This window comes from Ornithorhynchus anatinus, chromosome 3 (assembly GCF_004115215.2).
Source record: "Ornithorhynchus anatinus isolate Pmale09 chromosome 3, mOrnAna1.pri.v4, whole genome shotgun sequence".
Lineage (NCBI taxonomy): Eukaryota > Metazoa > Chordata > Mammalia > Monotremata > Ornithorhynchidae > Ornithorhynchus > Ornithorhynchus anatinus.
In genome coordinates, this window is record NC_041730.1 from 111322862 (window position 1) to 111344656 (window position 21795).

Below are 21795 nucleotides of genomic sequence, written 5' to 3' on the forward strand. Positions count from 1 at the left end.
TGTGCCGTACACTGGACTAAGTGCTGGCGTAGATACAAGATAATCAGGTTGAATTCAGTCCCTTCCCGACATGGGGCTCACAGCCTAATGAGAAGGAAGAGCAGATATTTAATCCCTGTTTTACAGATGAAGAAACCAAAGCACAGAGAAGTTAAGTGACATGCCCAAAGTCACCCAGCAGGCACATGTTGGAGTTGGGATGATTTTCTGACTCCCAGACCTGTGCTCTTTCCATGCTGCTCCCAAATCATTTTTAGGAAGCATTTTTTTTCTTGAAATTCCCTGGCTAGTGCGTTGGTGCTGTCTTTTGCCTTAAAGCAGACATTTGAGAGCTGCTGCTAATAATAACAACTGTGGCATTTAAGCTCTTATTATATGCCAAGCACTGGGCTCACAGTCTTAAGTAGAAGGGAGAAGCAGGTGAGTGAGCGAAGCCACAGAAAAGTGACTTGCCCAAGGTTACACAGCAGACAAGTGTTGTTGCCGAATTGTACATTCCAAGTGCTTACTACAGTGCTCTGCACATAGCGCTCAATAAATACTATTGAATGAATGATGTAGGCCCAGACCCTTTCCAGTAGGCCATGCTGCTTCTCTGGGGATTTGCTTCAATTAACTTAATGGATTTCTAATTTTAATGAGTGCTTCATTGGCTCAGTGGTGACGGGTGATGTATGACTTGTGATAGGCCTGAGAGTGGCAAGAATGCTCACAGAAACCTAACTTCAGAAAACGTTTGTGGTTCTTGTTTGTGTTCTTCCCCAAGCACTTACTACAGTCCTTCCTACTCAGGTACTCAATTAATATTCTCCCAAGCGCTTAGTATAGTGCTCTGCACACAGTAAACCCACAATAAATGCGATTGAATGACTTTTAATTACATTTACTAAGAGCTTACTGTGCGCAGAGCACTGTATTAAGTGCTTGGGAGAGTACAGTATAATAATGGACACGTTTCCTGCCTTCAACAATCTCACAGCCTAATCATTCAATCTAGTCTGATTGAATAAGTGATACCATTGATGATGCTGATTTCATGAATATTGGAAACAGAAGTCGGTTCTTGGGTAGAGAGGGATCAGTAGGGAACCGTATGTGGATCAAGTGTGTGCATGTTGCGACCTAAAAAGGGCTGAATGGAATTTAAGAAGTCTAGAAATTTAAGGTTAAAATTACAATTTGAAACTTAAAAGTTCGAAATTGAAAATCCTTGGTGGTTCCATGTTTCTCCTGCCCAGTGGGGTCATTTTATTTGGGGTAGGGAACGTGTTTACCAGTTCTGTTAATATTGTACCCTCCCAAGTATTTAGTACAGCACGCTGCACACAGTAAGTGCTCAATAAATCCAACTGATCACATCTTGTGGGACTTGGTGGGGTGCGTTGCAGGATATAGACCCTAAAATGCAATGACTAAATATGTTTTGTTTTTATTTTTAGTCACAGCATATTCACTATCAGAACATTACAGATTGAAGATTCGGCAGTGCCTCGGGTTGCACGAGTCAGTGAGTGAGTGTTCTGCTTTCAAATGGTGACTGGCTTTTCCGATTCTTTTAAAGACAAAAACACCACCCAAAAATGTTCCTTTTATTTTAGATTATCGTTGTGTGATCTTGCCGGTTCAGAACGTTGTACGAAGGCACAGAATGAAGGTGAAAGATTAAGAGAAACGGGAAACATTAACGTTTCTTTACTGACACTGGGCAAGTGCATTAATGCCTTGAAGAATAGTCAGCAGTCAAAGTAAGTACTTCTGTATGTGGATCTTTGTGAAGTCTTTCCCAGAGCTAAGTATAGAAAAAGACGGACTGAAATCCTTGTCCCAGCATCCCTACCAGATGAGTATTTCATAATTTACTGTTTGTTTTGTTTTGCTTTTTGTCACAGAAACGTGAAGTCTGTGGTTCAAATATTTTGATATACTGGATGAAAAGTGCTGTTTAAAGGAAATCTCGGTTCCATTATTGTCTTAACTTGTGCAGAGTAACCAAGGAACCAAATTGTAAATTCTAGGATTTGTTAGGCAGACTAGCTATACCAATTGAGACATGTGCGTGTTCAGGTGTGAAGCAACTTCCTCTTTCCGATTAAGTAAATCCCTAGAATTTCTTGGCTTTTGTAGTCTGAATTGTTGGAGATACTTCCCAATGGACACTAGAGGCTCTTCTAGAACCCCTCCTGGGTACAGATCTACTTACTAACTAACTGTTGTACTCTCCCTGTCCTCTCCCAGCCAAATGTGGTCGATTGATGGCACGATCCCCTGCTGCCTGCTGATCACCCCACCCAAACACCCAGGCCTTTGGGATTTCTTTCTAGTAATGGTAGCAGCTGAGGAAGGCCCAGCCACCTGGCCAGTGGGCTGGGTCCAGCTGAGCCCAGTTGGATTCGATCAGTCCTGCTGTAGCCTCCAGTGACCGAGGCACCGATGGCTGCGTGAACTGGATTCTCCCGTTTGCCATCGTTCTGGGACCTCCTGTGGCTCAAGCTCTCAATTATCGTGAGCCCACGAGTCCCCAGAAGCACTTACCCCAGATGGCTGTGCCCCTGCAAATGAAGGCCAAACGTGTTTCAGTTCAGGCTCCCTCGTGGACCCTGATGAGATGTGGATGCTGTGGTCTGGGCAGGCGGGTTGCCGGGGGTGGGGTGAGGTTTTTGGCCTGGTAGCTGGGAGCAGATAGATGCCACTGCTTAAGTAAACTGTCTAGCAGCGCAAGTCGGTGGCCCCGGAGGGCCTTTCAGATAACCAGGAGTGTTCAGATAACCTCGGGGGGTTCCCGGGGCCGCTGGATTCTGTATCACCTCACCTGGTTTCTCAGTGCATCCCAGAATTCAAATAATGGCTTCGGTTGCATGCCTGTGTTGCAGAGCGTCCAGTTAGTGCCGGAAAGAACACTTTAACTGGCCCAGAAGTTCTTGCTGGGCTACTCACTCTTAAGGAAAAGTCCCTACAACCAGCCTTGGTACAGGACTTTTATCATCGTTATTATAATTATTTATTATTATGATTATCATCGTTCAGAGTTTCTTTTAAACAATTACTCCTTGAACCCTCCTTTTCTTAGGTTGCAACAACATGTGCCTTTTCGGGAGAGTAAACTCACTCACTATCTTCAAGGCTTTTTCAGTGGTAAAGGGAAGATATTCATGATCGTGAACATCAACCAGAGTTGCTCTGCCTACGACGAAACCCTCAACGTGTTGAAGTTCTCAGCAGTTGCACAGAAAGTAAGTGAATTTAAACCTAAGAAGTCTCCTTTTTCTGCTAGGCTATTTTCTTCAGATTAGAGATGGTTAATATAAACACTCAGCTCTTTCCTTGGCACCTTAAAACACCTGCAGTGATGTATTTGTTCCCCATCAGCAATTCTTTGTTCCTGTCTTTTCTTCTCCCCTCTTCTTTTATACACATAGGAAAACGTTTGCCTGACTTCATCATTTGTGATGAAGCTTTACCGAAATAAAATCAAATAATTATCGGCATGTCAGGTGGCCAACTCAGCCAAAAGTCACCGCAGTCGGCTTTATGATTTCTTCAGAATCACCAGGTCAACGTTGACCGTTCGATAGCGCATCACTCTGACTCCTGGGATAGAAACAGCTTTAGTGGGGGCGGCTGAAAACCGAGCAACCTTTCAAAATAAGAAAATCAAAGTTTTAGGATTCATTGTTTTAAACTGCCTAGCTTTCATTTGACTTGTTCCAGAATTTCCAGAAAAATATAGGATTATTCTTTTAGACTACTTTCAGATCAAATCTGAAATCTTTTTAATTTTGTATTTGAAGAAAAAACTCAAAAGGGGTAACATTATCCTCTCTAGGCTATAAGCTACTTGTGGGCAGGGAACGAGTCTACCAACTTAGTTATATTGAACTTTCCCAAGTGCTAGTACAGTGGTTTGCACATAGGAAGCACTCAATAAATGTGATTGATCCTTAGTACTAAACATGAATTAAATGGCAAATGCTAGTAAACATTCAAGTAGTTGTACAACACGGGAACATTCCTGAAGAAGAACCTCATGTTGTCATCCCACATCTGGCCGCGCGCAACGTAGAACCGTTTCTTCCTACCTTGCATCATTATAAGTGCTTAGTATAGTGCTTTGTGCACAGTAAGCACTGAATAAATATGAATGAATGAATGAATACGTAGCCTACCCAAACGTGGCCTGCCAATTGGAGGAAGAATCAATCAATCCATTGGTATTGATTGAGCATTTACCGTCTGCAGAACACTTTAATAAGCACTTGGGAGGTTATGTTACAACAGAGTTGGTAGATACGTTCCCTAAGCCCTTTAGCCATCTTAAGCATTTATGAACTTTACATCTTTCTCAGTATTTATAAAGATATATTTATTTTGACCACTGTAGTCGTAAATATTTTAATGTTTGCCTTTCCCCTTTAGAGTGTAAGGTAGTGGGCAGAGCACATGCGGATGTGTTATTGTGTACTTGAGAGAAGCAGTGCGGCCTAGTGGATAGAGCACGGGCCTGGGAGTCAGAAGATCATGGCTGTGTGACCTTGGGCAAGTCAGTTGACTTCTCTGAGCCTCAGTTATCTCATCTGTAAAATGGGGATTAAGAGTGTGAGCCTTATGTGGGACAGCGACCTATGTCCAACCTGACAAACTTGTATCTACCCCTGTGCTTAAAACAGTGCCAGGCATATAGTAAGCACTTAACAGATATCATAATCATTATTATTAGTATTATTGTTACTCTCAAGTACCTGCCGTGTACCAAGTAGAAGCTTAATCAAATATTTCTGCTGATGCTACTAAGCTTCTTGAGGACAGGGATATTGTGTCAAACTCTCCCCAGTGCTTAGTACAGCATTTTGCATAGAATTAAGCACTCAAAAAATGCCACTGATTACTATTAATTCTGCAACAAGACTCTCTCCAAAACATGTAGTGGAGAACACATGTTTTAGGAACATTGGATGTTAGAAGTGTTTGCTTAGGTTTCCCCAAGGTGAATTTCAAATTTTGTAAGTTAAAGGTTACCTTTTGGGTTGGAGGGAAAAAATGAGTTCCTCAAAATGGTGGGGGTGGGGTGGGGATTGTGTGTGTGTTTTTGGCTGGAGCAAAGGGTTTATGTGTGTATGTTTTTTAAAAATATTGACACCGTATTTCTTAACAGGTATTTGTTCCAGACCCCGGACAATGCTCTCAAGAGAAACTGGTTGGTCAGATCAAATCTTCCAGAGATGTGTCATTCATCATTAATAATGCAAAGAGTAAAATGTCACTGGCAAATATGAGAAACTCCATAGAATGGGAGAGGAGTCTTGAGGATCTAATGGAAGATGAAGATCTGGAAGCGGATACAGATGAAACGGAAGAAAGCCATATGGAAACGGAGATCCAAGAAGAGGAATTAGAAGAAAATTTGGAAGGGGAGAGCGATGATGACTTTATCATTAGCAAAGAGAAATACCAGGTAAGTACATTTGATTCTGCCATAACCAAAGGGGTTACATTCTTGATGAACTCCACGTAAAGGCAAAGTCACGTTATGGTATGTGTGTTTGCCCCCGACTATTGCAACAATTCCAAAGCACTCCATTCATTCATTCACTCAGTCGTATTTATTGAGAGCTTACTGTGTACAGAGCACTGTACTAAGCACTTGGAAAGTACAGTTCGGTAACAAAGACAATCCCTACCCAACAACGGGCTCACAGTCTAGAAGGGGGAGACAGACAGACAAAACAAAACACGTAGACAGGCATCAAAACCATCAAAATAGATAAATAGAACCTTAGATAAATGCACATCATTAAATAGAGTAATAGATATGTACAAATGTATACAAGTGCTGTGGGGAGGAGAAGGGGGTAGAGCAGAGGAAGGGAGTAAGGGTGATGGGGAGGGGAAGAAGAGCAGAGGGAAAGGGAGGGCTCAGTCTGGAAAGGCCTCCTGGAGGAGGTGAGGTCTCAGTAGGGCTTTGAAGAGGGGAAGAGAGTCAGTTTGGCAGATGTGAGGAGGGAGGGCATTCCAGGTCATAGTTAGGACGTGGGCAGGGGTCAGCGCTGGGACAGGCGGGAACGAGGCACAGTGAGGAGGTGAGTGGCAGAGGAGCGGAGTGTGCCGGCTGGGCTGTAGAAGGAGAGAAGGGAGGTGAGATAGAAGGGGTCAAGGTGATGAAGAGCTTTGAAGCCAAGAGTGAGGAGTTTTTGCTTCATGCGAAGGTTGATTGGCAACCACTGGAGACTTTTGGGGAGGGGGACTGACATGCCCAGAGCGTTTCTGCAGAAAGATAATCTGGGCAGCGGAGTGAAGTATAAACTGAAGTGGGGGGAGTCAGGATGGGAGAACAGAAAGGAGGCTGATGGATTAATCCAGTCAAGATAGGATGAGTGATTGTACCAGCAAGATAGCAGTTTGGCTGGGGAGGAAAGGGCGGATCTTGGCGATGTTGTGAGGGTGAGAACGGCAGGTCTCGGTGACGGATTGGGTGTATGGGGTGAATGAGAGAGCAGAGTCAAGGATGACACCGAGGTTGTGGGCTTGTGAGACGAGAAGGATGGTCGTGCCATCCACAGTGACGGGAAAGTCAGGGAGAGGACAGGGTTTGAGAGGGAAGATAAGGAGCTCAGTCTTGGACATGTAAATTTTATCCAGTAGAAGTGCTTTTTCAGAAGAAAGTTTCCTGATTTCCCTAACCGTATTCTACCCAAAATGCATAGTGCATAGTGCGAGAAGCAGCGTGGTTCAGTGAAAAGAGCACGGGCTTTGGAGTCAGGGCTCATGAGTTCGAATCCCAGCTCTGCCACTTGTCGGCTGTGTGACTGTGGGCAAGTCACTTAACTTCTCTGTGCCTCAGTTCCCTCATCTGTAAAATGGGGATTAAGACTGTGAGCCCCACGTGGGACAACCTGATTCCCCTATGTCTACCCCAGCGCTTAGAACAGTGCTCGGCATATAGTAAGCGCTTAACAAATACCAACATAGTGAACAGCGTGGCCTACCGTAAAGAGACTGGGCTGGCTCTAATCCCAGCTCTGCCACTAGTCTGCTGTGTGGCCTTGGGCAAGTCATTTAACTTCTCTGTGTCTCAGTTCCCTCTTCTGCAAAATGGGGATTCAATGCCTGTTCTTCCACTTACTTAAACCATGAGCCCCATGTAGGACCTGATGTTCTTGTGTCTATCCCAGCACTTAATACGATGCTTGGCACATAGTAAGTGATTAACAAATACCACAGGTGTGATTATTAGTGAAAATATGCCTTGTGGAAGAAAGAACTGAGTGAAACATGAATAAATGATGTAGGTGATGTCATAGTATATTTCACAGATTCTAGTAGAATTCAGAGACCTCTTTCGAGCCACAAAAATATTCACCAGCTCCCCAAATATTTCAAGTCCAAGCAATTGTACACTTTCTACTTTGAGGCAAACAATAGTTCTTATTTCCTGAATTAATGCGACCACTCTCGCATGGGAAAAGAAGGCTTGGTTCTCTAACCTCAGGTGATTTACAAAGGGGATATTTTTCTTTGTAAACGATCTTGAAAAGCAGCCAAAACTTTCAGCATTGAAAACTCAGGGCTGTCAACATGAAGAATCTTTTTCTGTCTCTAGTCTAAGCTGTTAACCAGCAAAGGGCTGTCCATCATACCAGCCTCCCTGATTCACACGGGGTGGCTTGTGCTTGGATCTGGAGCAGTCTTCCCTGTGTTGGAGCAAGTTTAAAGTTTTGGGATGGGCTCACCATGTTATTTGAATAACTGGAATTGTGTCTGATTAGAGAAAGGTAGGAAAGCATACCTTTAAAAAGCTCTCAAGAATTGAAAACCTGAATAATGGTAATTCGTTCAATTGTATTTACTAAGTGCTTATTGTGTGCAGGATACTGCACTGAGCAATTGGAAGAGTACAATATAACATTAGACACATTCCCTGCCCACAGCAAGCTTACAGATTAGAGGGGGAGACAGACATTAATATAAATAAATAAATTACAGATATCTACATAAGTGCTGGTGGGGGTGGAGAATAAAGGGAGCAAGTCAGGACTACGCAGAAGGGAGTAGGAGAAAAGGAAAAGCCTCTTGGAGGAGATGTGCCTTCAGTAAAGCTTGGAAGGCGGGAGGAGTAATTGTTAGATTTGAGGAGGGCGGGCGTTCCAGACCAGAGGGAGGACGTGGGCGAGGGCTCGGTGGCGAGATAGATGAGACGGGGCTACAGCGAGAAGGTTAGCACCGGAGGAGCGAAGTGTGTGGGCTGGGTTGTAGTAGGAGAGTAGCGAGGTGAAGTAGGAGGGGGCAAGGTGATGGACTGCTTTGAAGTCAGTGGTGAGGAGTTTTTGTTTGATGTGGAGATGGGTGGGTAGCTGCTGGAGTTACTTGAAGAGTAGGGAAAATGCCCAGAATTTTTCTGTAGAAAAATGATCCAGGCAGCAGAATGAAGTATGGACTGGAGTGGGGAGAGGGAAGTCAGCAAGGAGACTGATACAGTAATCAATCAAGTTGGGATAGGATAAATGATTGTTAGGGAGGTAACAGTTTGGATAGAGAGGAAAGGGTGGATTTTAGTGATGTTGAGAAGGTAGAATCAACAGGATTTACTGATGGATTGAGTATGTGGGTTGAATGAGAGAGAGGAGTCAAGGATAACACCCAGGATGGTGGTGCCGTCTACCGTGACGGGAAAGTGGTGGGGAGGACAGGGTTTTGGAGGGAAGATCCGTTTTGGACCTGTTAAGCTTGGAAGTGATGGGAGGACATCTAAGAAGAGATGTCTTGAAGGCAGGAGGAAACACGAGACTGCAGAGAGGGAGAGGGATCAGGGCTGAAGATGTAGATTTGGATGTCATTCGCATAGAGGTGGTAATTGAAGCCATAGCAATGAGTGAGTTCTCCAAGGGAGTGGGTGTAGATGGAGAATAGAAGGGAGGCAAGAACCGAACTTTGAGGCACCCCCACAGTTATTGAGATAATTCAAGTAATGTTCCACCCCTGCCAGCCCCACAGCACTTATGTACATATCTGTTATTTATATAAATGTCCGTCTCCCCTTCTGGTCTGTAAATTGAATCTAATATGTCACCTTAATTACCTCAGTTAACTGTGGTGGTGCCTCAAGGTTCAGTTTTTGGCCCCCTCTATTCTCCATCTACACCCACTCCCTTGGAGAACTCACTCGCTCCTATGGCTTCAACTACCACCTCTATGCAGTAGTTGCAATTAAGGTAACTTCTAGACAAAATGAATCTAATGTCACCCCCCCCACACACAAAAAAAGCTGTTTACTGTTAAAAAGTTGATTTAAAAATTATTATATATGAAGATTTCAACCTTGAAGTTCCATGAAGCATGCCCCTCTGCTATAGCTTTTCTCAAAAAGATACAAAAGCTGAAATGGAAATCTTGTGGCCTATGCCTGATGAATTCAAATCTCAGATTCCAGCATGCCTCTAGCCCTGCCGGCCAGATTAAATGTTCATTTAATCAAGTGAATGCTTCATTTGGCCAATGTCGTTTTAAGAGGTATCAGACTGGCAAAAGAGAAACTGGAGAATAAGGTGAATTGGGTTGAAAACACATCTCAGTGGGCCCGCAGTGCTGTGAAGCTGTGTGCTCGTTATGGGTGGGGAACGCTTCCACTAACTCTGTTGTATTGAATGATCCCAAGCGTTTAGTACAGTGCTCTGCATTTGAGGTAAAGTGCTCAAATATGATTAAATGAATGAATAGTAGATCCAGTAACGGCTGATTAAAGTTAGGGATCTATGAGAAAGAGCACTAAGGAAGAGAGCTTTTCTGCTGAGCTTTTCATGGTGCCACTGTTGGGGAGAAATTCCCAGGCACACAAGAGAGGTTTTTTTTGAGTGGTCTTTGAAAGAATAATTGTAAAATTCATTTTACGGTAAAGTTGGATTTTTTTTTGTTTCAAGTGCTGTAATTTAAAATGTAAGTTGTGTTGAAAAAGCAGCCGCAAAAATTATTTTTTGCTGTAATTAACTGTAGAATGTAAACCTAATAATTTTGTCATGGTTTTTCAGTTTCGCATATTTGCTTTACTTTTCTGCTGCTCATCCTTTATTTACTGACTTTGCAAGATGTTTTATCAAAGCACTTATGTGGTGACTTGCCCCTATCATGAGTTATTTAAGATTTTTATAGGTCTTCTGATTTGTGATTCTGATGACTAATTACAGAGGCATTGATTATGCTTTCGTGAATATTTGGTAAAGCCCGAATTGCTTTCCAACTTCAACCACCAATGACCTGGCTCTTTTGGTATTAAATGCAAGATGGGCTTCCTTGGTGAACTGAAACCGATTGTCACCATTGGGTGTCTCTCCTTCCATGACATTTTGTTGCTTTAAGGGGTTTTTTGGAGCTGGGGCTCAAGAACTGAGAGACATAATGGGTTGAGCCCAAAGTTCTAGAAACTTTGTTCTTAATTCTAAGAAAGGGCCTCACCTTTGTGGCTACCTGGGGAGTGAGTTGTACTAGCTAGTGCTGGTCTGTGTTGGGTTAATTTTCCTTGTACTGATCTGAAAATTTGATTATTTTTGCTGAACAGTGCTGGGGTTTGACTGGCATCTGAATGGCAGTTGGCATATCAGGTATCGGAGTCAATCAGTGGTATCGATTGATGGCTTACTGTGTACTAAGCGCATGGGAGAGCACAGTATAGCCAAGTTGGTAGATATGTTCCCTGCCCACAGCGAGCTTACTGTCTAGAGGAAAATCTCTCCCTGCAATCTGCGACTCAGAAAAGCCCCACGGCAGGGTGAGGAAAGTGGATTCTTCTATACCTGTTTCCTGATGGGTTTTGGACTTCCTGAGATTGTGGGTAGGGTAGCGGGGAAAATGATCTTTTTCCCTCTTCCCTTACCCTCATTCTCTGTGGGTTGAGCTGGAAGATGCAGACATATCATTGATGAATGTCCAGTTTAGACACTGCCATTTTGTTCTTTTAAAATGTATTCCTTCAAGGAGTTTTTAGCAACATATGCTGCCTTTGCCTATTTTAGAAACTAATTGATGTAATAGAAGACTTGAAAAACAAGTTAATAATGGAAAAAAAGGAAAAATTAATTATGGAATTACAAATCCGTGATGAAGTCACTCAAGAGTTTACCCAGTATTTTTCTCAACGGGAAACTGATTTTAAGTAAGTGTTTTGGATTTTTTTTAAACTATAGTATCTTCCTGCCATTTTGGTAGATTTTTGTGGCTTGTTCTACATTATATTTCCAAGAGTTATCCCCGTGAAACTTTTTAAATGTGTTTTCCTTCTAAATATTTTTTGAGAATTAGAAAAGAATACAATGGCATAAATATTCCCTGGGAATAAATTGCACCCAGGGATTTATGGAGTGCAATTTTCAACACAAATCAATTCTGCTCATTTGAGAGAAGCTGTAAATGAGATTTGTTTGCCCTCTCAGGGAATGCCTTCTTCAAGAAAGAGAGTTGCTCGAAGAAAGTTCTGAGCGGCGCTTGGCAATCCTAAAGGATTTGATTGGTAAATCTAGAACCTCAGAGGATGTGGCTATGACATCTGATATAGAGGTATGACTTTCCTTTTCTTTATGAGAGAAGTTATTTATCACACGTGGGAATTTTGGGGGCTAAGAAATCATAAATTCAAGATTGAAAACCAATGAGCCTGATGTTCACAAGCATCTAAAATTCAGAGCCCCAGGCATCCCCAAGCATCACCTGATACAGTTTTGCATTTGTTTATTTATTCATTCATTTATTTTTAAACTCTCGGATGGGTCTTCCTATGTCCTTTCTAGGATCAGCATCAACTCAGCCACCACAGGCCTTTGCCCTCCACACGAAAGAGCTGCAGAGTCTCTTAGGAATGGGGCAGCCGTGATAATAATAATCATAATGTTAATAGTATTTGTTAAGCTCCTACTCTGTGCCAGGCCACTGTACTAAGCCCTGGGGAAGATACAGTCAAATTGGGTGGTACAAAGTCTCTGTTCCTCTTGGGCCTCACAGTTTCAATCCCCATTTTAAAGATGAGGTAACTGAGGCACGGAGAAGTAAGGTGACTTGCCCAAGGTCACACAGCAGACAAGTGGCAGGGACGGGATTAGAACCCATGATCATTATTATTCTGACTTTGATACCTGAGCTCAATCCACTACACGAGGCTGCTTCTCTCCAGGCTCATCTCCAGCCTTGGGTATTCTCAGTGTTTTGCCGTGCCCCTTGAAGATTTTCTCAGTGGGAGGTGCTTCATCTTCTAGACATGTGCTTAATGCTTGGAAAACATAGCTTTCTAATTGGAAACTATAGATTTTAAGTTATATTTCTAAAAAAACCAAGTCACCTTCAGGCTATTTTTCATGATACTCTTCTATTGATACAAATCTGGAACAATAGAAGAGTATCATCACAAGCCACAAATTGTTCCAGATTTGTATCCTCTAATATTTAGAATGCCCACTGAAATATATCATTTACTGTTTGGAAAGGATTTACACAGACGTGAAGCTTTATTTGACAACATTTTGTAGAAAGCATGTTTTTGAATCCAGAATACTGTAGTTCACAGATCCTTTTGTATATGAAGACAGCTTCACCAAGTGCCAATTTTCTAGAGTTGCGGAACTCTAGCGTGCTTTTTGAAATCCTGTCCAAAAGAACCATAAAATATTATTGCCTCATCTGGCCAAGTTTCTGCTCGTGGAAACCGTTGTTAAATGTATGTCAGATGACAGCTCAGGGAGTTTTCCTTACGTGCAGCAGGGACGTGTTCCAAAGGAACTTGGAGTTACAAAAGAAATGATTTGATGGGTTGGGGGCAGATGTTTTGAAAATCCCTCCCTACTAATATTTTTCCCTAAGTATTCCTAAATTGGAATGGCCATCATTGACCGAGTGCTTTACCCCTTCGCCCTCGATGTATGAAGATAACTGTAAAGTGGCAGAAACACAGCAGAAAAAGTATCGAATGGTGCAGTAAGACAGGTAGGAGCTGAGAAGGCAGGAGAACATCCCAGCTAGGTAGCCACAGCTGTTTCTTCATTAAACCTACTTACTCTAGTTAGTGGAGCATGTTTTTCTACAGCAGACTCACGCCTATTGAGCTATATCTATGTTGTCTAATGAAAACACATGTTAAGACAGAAGTGAGTATCCATGGCTCATTTCAGAAGCCAGTAATTGCATAGAAACTGGAGGCCTTGTTGAGTTCCAGTGTAGCACAGATGTTAAAAAGTGAACAGAAGCTGCCTTCCTCTAGGCTATAAATTTGTTGTGGGCAGGGAACGCGCCTACCAATTCTGTTGTGCTGTTGTACTCCCCCAAGTGCTTAGTACAGTACTCTGCAGATAGTAAGTGCTCAATAAATGCCATCGATCGATTTACGTCTTATGTCATCCCTTGCTGACCCTCAGGAAACTTCTGCTTGTTTGGAACAAAAGCCTCATCAGATGACACCTACATTAAATACAACCCAAGAATTGACAGAGACACCAAATGGTGAGTTGAAATAGGCCTTTTTTTGAAGTATCAAAATGTACACTGCCAGAAGTATCTATTCTTTACCCAAGTTAGATCATGTGCATTTCCTCTTTCTCCATGTTTCCCTTACTTTCCTCCAATTGCCTTTTTTTTTAAAAAAAGACTGCCTCCTTTAGCACATCTCCTTGTTTTCCCCCTTTCACTTTCCTTTTTTTAAAAAAATGGTATTCATTCTTTACTGTGTGCCAGGCATTGTGCTATATGCTGGGATACATAGAAGCTAATCAAGTTGGACATAGTTCATGTCTCATGTGGAGCTCACAGTCTTAATCCCATTTTACAGATGAAGTAACTGAGGCAAAGAGAAGCTAAATAACTTGCTTGCAAAGCAAGCAAGTACCAGAATCAGAATTAGAACCCAGGTCCTCTGACTCCCAGGTCTGAGCTCTTTCCATTAGGCCACACGACTTCTGTTTGCTCTGGTCTCAATCTGCACTTTTGTGATTCTCTGTCTGTCTGTCTGTCTCTCTCTCTCTCTCTCTCCCCCTCCCTCTTTTTTTGTCATTTAAATCCTTTCTTCTAACTTGGATAGCGGGCATGGTTCAGAAGTGGTGCCTTTTGCTTCCCTTTCCCAGTCTTTGCTCGTCCCCAGTTTTTTTTAAGGGGCAGATTGCATTTAGCAGTAGGCCACAGAAACTTGAGTCTGAATTCAGTCATTCATTCAATTGTATTTATGGAGCGCTTACTATGTGCAGAGCACTGTACTAAGCACTTGGAATGTACAATTTGGCAACAGAGAGAGAAAATCCCTGCCCAGCAACGGGCTCACAGTCTAAACGGGGGAGACAGACAACAAAACAAGTAGTCAGGCATCAATACCATCAATATAAATAGAATCTTAGATCTATACACATCATTAACAAAATAAATAGAGTTATAAATAATATATACAAATGTGCACAAATGCAGTGGAAAGGGGGAAGAGCAGAGGGAGGGAGTTGGGGAATGGGGAGGGGGGAGAAGCAGAGGGAAAGAGGACTCAGTCTGGGAAGGCCTCCTGGAGGAGGTGAGCTCTCAGTAGGGCTTTGAAGAGGGGAAAAGAGTTAGTTTGGCGGATGTGAGGAGGGAGGGCATTCCAGGTCAGTGGTAGGACTTGGGACAGGCGAGAAGGAGGGACCGTAAGGAGGTGAGCGGCCGAGGAGCGGAGTATGTGGGCTGGCCTGAAGATGGAAAGAAGGGAGGTGAGGTAGAAGGGGGCCAGGTGATGGATAGCTTTGAAGCCAAGACTGAGGAGTTTTTGTTTTATGCGAAGGTTGATAGGCAACCACTGGAGGTTGAATCAAGCTCTTAATACAGTGCTTTGCACACAGTAAGCGCTCAATAAATGCGAATGAATCAATCAGTCAGTCAAGCTGGACCCAATCCAAACCTGGTATGGTTTGGAGTTGGACCTGACACTTTCCAATTTCTTTCAGCTTCCGCCTTCCAGGAGAGCGGCAGCCTGGCGTGGTGGATAGAGCACGGGCCTGGGAGTCAGAAGATCATGGGTTCCGAGCCCATCTCCGCCACTTGTCGGCTGGGTGACCTTGGGCACATCACTTTACTTCTCTGTCCCTCAGTTTCCTCCTCTATAAAATGGGTATTGAGACTGTGAGCCTCACGTGGGACAGGGACTGTGTCCAAACCGATTTGATTGTATCTGCTTCAGGTCTTAGTACAGTGCCTGGCACATAGTAAATGCCTAACAAATATCACAATTATTATTCCTGGGGGCTCCTGGGCCTGTATGGCTTTTTATATCTGTGTGGTTTTGTGTTAAGGCGGACCGCTGAACATAATTAATAACGGTATTTGTTAAGCACTTATTATGCGCCAAGCACTATTCGGACTCAGCACTGGAGTAGATACAAGGTTATCAGGTTCGACACAAGTGCTTGTCCTGCATGGGGCTCCTGGTCTAGGTAGGAGGAATGAGGATTTTTTCCCCAATTTACATATGAGGGAACTGAGGTACAGAGAAGTGAAGTGACCTGCCCAATGACTCAGAGCAGAGAGGTGGCAGAGTCGAGATTAGAACCCAGTCCCATACTCTTTCCAGTAGGCCACGCTGCTTCTCAAATTACCAAAAGAAAGGGGAGTGAAATAGTTTCATCAACCCACGGCAGTAGTTCTTTCAATAATCCCACATCCTACACCTTTCACAATTCCACAACATCGCAGGCTACGGTCAGTGGGCTGCGTGCTTAGTACAGTGCTCTGCACACTGGACGTGCTCAATAAATACCACTGAATGAATGGCTGGGCAGGCTCAACACACAAGGTCCATCACTCATGATTAAAATTTGTTTATCTCCAAACAGCTATTTTGGATAGTAGTTGTAGCATTTATTGAGCACCCACACGGTGTAGGGCAGGCACTGTATTAGATGTTTGGGAAGTACAGAGGCACTTTTCCTGCTAACAAGCACAAGTTAATATTCTAACCGAGGAGGCAGACGTAAAAATATTCGTAAGTGGTCAAAATGCATATGTTGAGCAGACATCCATACATGAGCGTTAAAAGAGGTGTAAAAAATTCATAAGGGCTAGAGTCGGCTGAAGAGATGACTCTGCCTCCAACATGGGGCAGGTGAAGACTGTCGTTTAGACTGTGAGCCCGTTAGTGGGCAGGGATTGTCTCTATCTGTTGCCAAATTGTCCATTCCAAGCACTTAGTACAGTGCTCTGCACACAGTGAGCGCTCGATAAAAACGAGTGAATGAATGAACGAAGAGAAAAGATGACAGGATGCACCAACACCTGCTGAATGTTGAGCGAGATTAGTAGCAAGAGGGTTAGAGGACATGCTTGAAAGACACAGTAAAACCTAACCTTCTGGTAATGCTGCGTCCCTGTTGAAAACAGGGAATTACTTTTTGTTTTCTGTTTTTAAATGGTATTTGTTGAGTGCTTATTATGTACCAGGCACTATACTAAGCGCTGGGGTAGGTACACATCGGTCAGGGTGGACACAATCAGTCCCTGTCCCATAAGGGATCTACAGTCTTAATCCCCATTTTCCAGATCAGGGAACTGAGGCCCAGATAAATTGACTTGCCCTGGTCACACAGCAGACAAGTAGCAGAGCCCGGATTAGAACCCAGATCTTCCTACTCCCAGACCTGTGTTCTTTCCATGAAGTCGCACTGCTTCCCAGTACCTCCCCAGTAGTTCCCAGTAGCTCCCAACTTCCCAGTAAGTTGTTGGAGGTAAAACAGTGTGGCACCCTGCAACCAAGAAAAGAGCATCTCTTTTTGAGTAGAAGCAGCATAAGGATCCTGAAACAAGGAGGCAATAATAGTAATGTTGGTACTTGTTAAGTGCTTACTATGTAGAGAGCACTGTTCTAATTGCTGGGAGAGATACAAGATCATCAGGTTGTCCCACATGAGACTCACAGTCTTCATCCCCATTTTACTGATGAGGTAACTGAGGCACAGAGTAGTGAAGTGACTTGCCCACAGTCACACAGCTGACAAGTAGCAGAGCCGGGATACGAACCCATGACCTCTGACTCCCAAGCCCAGGCTCTTTCCGCTGAGCCACGCTGCTTCTTTAGTGTAAATAGGTTCAGACAACGCACAAAGACATGCAAGAACCCGCCTTTACATGTGTTCAGTGTAGTTAAGGATGCTAGTCCCATGTTGACTTTTTCAGCCAAATGGACCTGGTGGTTCAGTTTCACAGTTAAGAGTCGTCCTCTGAATAGCATGTATATGCATAATTAAAAAACACATTCTTCCAGAATAAATGATTATAAAAGATTTTAGACTTCCATATGCTTCTATCTCGTATGTAGTTGTGTGATTTTTGCCTTTTTGTTGAAGTAATCATAGCAACGATCATATTTTTACAGAGCCTGCTGATCACATCTTTCCTGAAGAAAGACCAAACAGAATTTCTGAAAAAGAGACAGAAATTAGAGCTCTACAAGAAAAAAACAAAGCACTTGAAAGTCATTTAATTGTGCTCAAAAGCGAACTTAAAAACGAAAAGACAGCGAAAGCGGAATTTGGGGAGAAACTTGTAAATTTGCAAGAGGAACTCTCTTCCTCAGAAGACAGGGCTTTTAAGTTAAGAGAAGAGATGCAGCAAATTCAGTCTAATTATGAGAAAGCAGTTTCTGAATCTCACCTACAGAAAGTTACAATCGAAGAACAGGAAGAAAAAATTATGAAACTCTCCGAAGAGGTAACCGCTTCCAGGCAAAGTATCGCAAAGCAAGTGTCAGCAGTCAAAGCAATGCAGGCCAAAATAGACCAGCTGTGTATGTTGGGTTCAGTGGGAGATTTTACCAGTCTAAAGGACCCTCCAGGAGATTCGATGAAAACCAACGACCCTTGTGCCAACACACAGCGTAAAGATTCTAATGTTGAAGGCGTAGGACGGGCGACTTCTTTCCACTGTAGTATGGAAGCCATTTGGGAAGAGTGCAAGGAGATGGTGAAGACCGCCTCCCAAAAAAGACAATGGATCCAGGAATTGGTACAGCAGATTGAAAAACTGCTCAGAGAAGTGAAAAACCACGAAGATGAGAACAACCAACTCAAATTGAAAATAAGAGAGACTTTGAATCAGGAGAACCTTCTAAAGGAAAAGGAAAGACTTGTTAACGAGTTAAAAGAACAATTAACAAATCAGAAGGCCCTTCTAAAGGAAAAAGAAAGTCTCAATAACCAATTTAAAGAAAAAGATAGGAATCAGGAGAGCCTTCTGAAAGAAAAAGAAAGACTTGTTAACGAGTTAAAAGAACAATTAACAAACCAAGAGGCCCTTCTAAAGGACAAAGAAAGTCTCATTAACCAATTTAAAGGAAAAGATACGAATCTGGAGAGCCTTCTGAAAGAAAAAGAAAGACTTGTTAACGAGTTAAAAGAACAATTAACAAACCAAGAGGCCCTTCTAAAGGACAAAGAAAGTCTCATTAACCAATTTAAAGGAAAAGATACGAATCTGGAGAGCCTTCTGAAAGAAAAAGAAAGACTTGTTAACGAGTTAAAAGAACAATTAGCAAACCAAGAGGCCCTTCTAAAGGACAAAGAAGGTCTCATTAACCAATTTAAAGAAAAAGATGCGAATCAGGAGAGCCTTCTGAAGGAAAAAGAAAGACTCGTTAACCAGTTAAAAGAACAATTAACAAACCAAGAGGCCCTTCTAAAGGAAAAAGAAAGTCTCGTTAGCCAACTTAAAGAAAAAATTACGAATCAGGAGAGCCTTCTGAAGGAAAGAGAAAGTCACCTTAACCAACTAAAGGAAAAATATACATATCAGGAGGTCCTTCTAAAGGAAAAAGAATGCCTTATTAACCAACAAAAAGTACAGATTCAAGAAAAAGCAGACAACCTTGATATTGAAGTCCAGAATGCACTTAGAGAAAAGCATGCATTTTTAGAACTTGAAAAACAAGCTACCAGCTACAAGGCGAAAATAGAAGAAATGGAAAATATCTTAGGAAGCAAGAGAGCTAATGATAACCATCTAGCCAGGTTAGAACAATTGGTTCAGGAAAGAGAATCTCACATTTTAAAAGTGGAGACCCATCTGAAAGATTTGCAAGAAAATCATCAGAATTCAATCAAAGCCATCAAAGAGCTAAATGACAGTGAAATCAAGTTGAAAGAGGAAATCAACCAATTGACAAATAATTTGCAATCTGTGAACGACTCACTTCAGTTAAAGGTTAAAGAAAATGAAACCAGGATGCAAAAAACACAAAAGTAAGTATTTTCATAGTATTAAGAAAATAACCACATGATAGGAATGAAAAAAATTAAACTTAACTCTTTTTGGAGGAAAGGATACATCAACAATAGCCAACTGTTCATCTTATTCATTCAAGCTATCAATTTTATTTGTAGCCTTTTTTAGTATCAATGTAAATGGATATCTAGACCAAATGAAAAAATTTTAGAATAGCTGTTTCATTTGCAAACTGGACAAATGAAAAAGTTTACAAACAACCAAAAGCCTTCAAAACTTTATAAATTTACTGACTTACCATGCAGTCAACATTTTCTTTTAATGTAAAGATTTAAAAATAATCTCGTTCTGGTTTTCCCATGGATATCAGTCCTGAGTGCACAGGCGGATGCTTTTATCATCTGTTGTCCTGTTGTGCAAGATTTTCTGTTAAGTGGTAAAGTCAATTTTTGCTAGTTATCGATATTGGGGTTACCATTCAGTGAGACATTCATGGAGAGATTTTAGCGTTAGGTTTTTATCAGTCGATCAGTCCCCTCTTCAAAGCCCTACTGAGAGCTCACCTCCTCAAAAGCCTTCCCAGACTGAGCTACCCCTTTTCCCTCTGCTCCTCTCCCTCTCCCTTCCCCTCCCCTCAGCACTGTGCTCATTTGTATATATTTTTTATTACCCTATTTATTTTGTTAATGAGGTGTACATCCCCTTGATTTTATTTATCGTGATTATGTTGTCTTGCTTTTGTCCGTCTGTCTCCCCCGATTAGACTGTGAGCCCGTTGTTGGGCAGGTTGTCTCTATCTGTTGCCAAATTGTACATTCCAAACGCTTAGTACAGGGCTCTGCACACAGTAAGCGCTAAATAAATACTAATGAATGAATGAATTGAACACTTACTGTGTGCAGAGCACTGTACTAAGCACCTGGAAGAGAGGTAGACACATTCCTTGCCCACAAGGAGCTTACAGTTCTGAGGGGCAGACATTAGTGTAAATAAATGAACTATGGAATTTGTGCATTAACTATTCTGGGGCTGAGGGTGGGGTGAATATCAAGTGCTTAAAGGGTGCAGTTCCAAGTATTCATTCATTCAGTAGTATTTACTGAGCACTAACTGTGTACAGAGCACTGTACTAAGCACTTGGAATGTACAAATCGGCAACAGATAAGGGCAATCCTTACCCAGTGACGGGCTCACAGTCTAAACTGGGAGACAGACGGCAAAGCAAAACACAACGAAACCAAAAACAAGACAACATCATCAAGGTACATAGGTAATGTGCAAGAGAGGGAGTAGGGGAAAAGAAGTCTTAATTGGGGAAGGTCTCTTGGAGCAAGATGTGATTTTAATAAGGTTTTGAAACTGAGGAGAGTGGTGGCTTGTCGTATATGGAGCAGAGGAGAATTCCAGATCGGAGGGAGGTTGTGGGTAAGAGGTTGGCGGCGAGATAGATGAAATTGAGGTAGAGTGAATAGGTTGGTGTTAGAAGAGCAAAGCGTGCAGATCGGGTTGTAGTAGAGAATCAGCAAGGTAAGGTGGGGAGATAGAGGTGATTGAGTGCTTTAAAACCAGCGGTAAGGAGTTTCTGTTTGATGCGCAGGCAGATGGGCAGCCACTGGAGGTTCTTGAGGAGCGGGGAGAAGTGGACTTAATGATTTTCCTGAAAAAATGTGATCCGTGCAGCAGTGTGAACTATGGACCGAGGCTAGGGGACACAGGAGGCAGGGAAGTCACCGAGGAGAGTGATGCATAATTCAGGATAGAATGATAATCATGATGATGGTATCTGTTAAGCTTTTACTATGTGCCAGGTACTGTTCTGTGCACTGGGATAGATCCAAGCTTATCAGTTTGGACAGTCCATGTCCCAGATAGTTGGACTTACAGTCGTAATCCCCATTTTACAGATGAGGGAGCTGAGACAAGAAGAAGTTAAGTAACTTTTCATTCATTCATTCAGTAGTATTTATTGAGCGCTTACTATGTGCAGAGCACTGTACTAAGCGCTTGGGATGAACAAGTCGGCAACAGATAGAGACAGTCCCTGCCGTTTGACGGGTTTACAGTCTAATGGGGGAGACGGACAGACAAGAACAAGGGCAATAAACAGAGTCAATAAATGGCAATAAACTTGCCCAAGGTCACGCATCAGGCAAGTGGCAGAGTCGGATAAGTGCTTGATCAGCACATTAGTAGTTTGGTTAGAAAGGAAAGGGAGGATTTTAGCGCTGTTGTGAAGGTACAACGCACCAGATTTGGTGACAATGAATATGTGGGTTGAATGAGCAAGATGAGGAGAGGATGATGCCTTGGTTATGGGCTTGTGAGGCAGGAGAGAGAGTGTTGATGTATACAGTGATAGATTTTGTCTATCAAATAACTACCTGTTACTTTGAGGAGCTCCATCAAAATGTTAGTAGGAAAGCATCAGACATGTACTTATTGTTTTAGGAGAGCCAGGGAAGGAGAAGAAAAAATGTAAACATACTGAAGTCAGGATTCAGATCAAAAAAAGGAGACGGTCGTCAATAATTTCTGCAGTCACTTCAAAGGTGACCGAGATCCTGTCACAATAACGATAACCTGCTGGAAGAGAGCAAGAAAATATTG

At 42.5% G+C, this 21795-nt stretch overlaps 1 protein-coding gene across 3 annotated transcripts in view; it reads left to right on the forward strand.

Moving 5' to 3' along the window:
* KIF20B (kinesin family member 20B) overlaps positions 1–21795 on the forward strand; it is an 81092-nt gene that overhangs the window by 23496 nt on the left and 35801 nt on the right. For all 3 annotated transcript variants that reach the window (XM_029060521.2, XM_029060523.2, XM_029060522.2), the window contains exons 10-17: positions 1440–1511; positions 1599–1745; positions 3068–3230; positions 5150–5449; positions 10998–11137; positions 11415–11538; positions 13383–13467; positions 17345–19205. In XM_029060521.2, the coding sequence (XP_028916354.1) occupies positions 1440–1511; positions 1599–1745; positions 3068–3230; positions 5150–5449; positions 10998–11137; positions 11415–11538; positions 13383–13467; positions 17345–19205 (2892 nt within the window). The remainder of the gene's footprint in view (positions 1–1439; positions 1512–1598; positions 1746–3067; positions 3231–5149; positions 5450–10997; positions 11138–11414; positions 11539–13382; positions 13468–17344; positions 19206–21795) is intronic.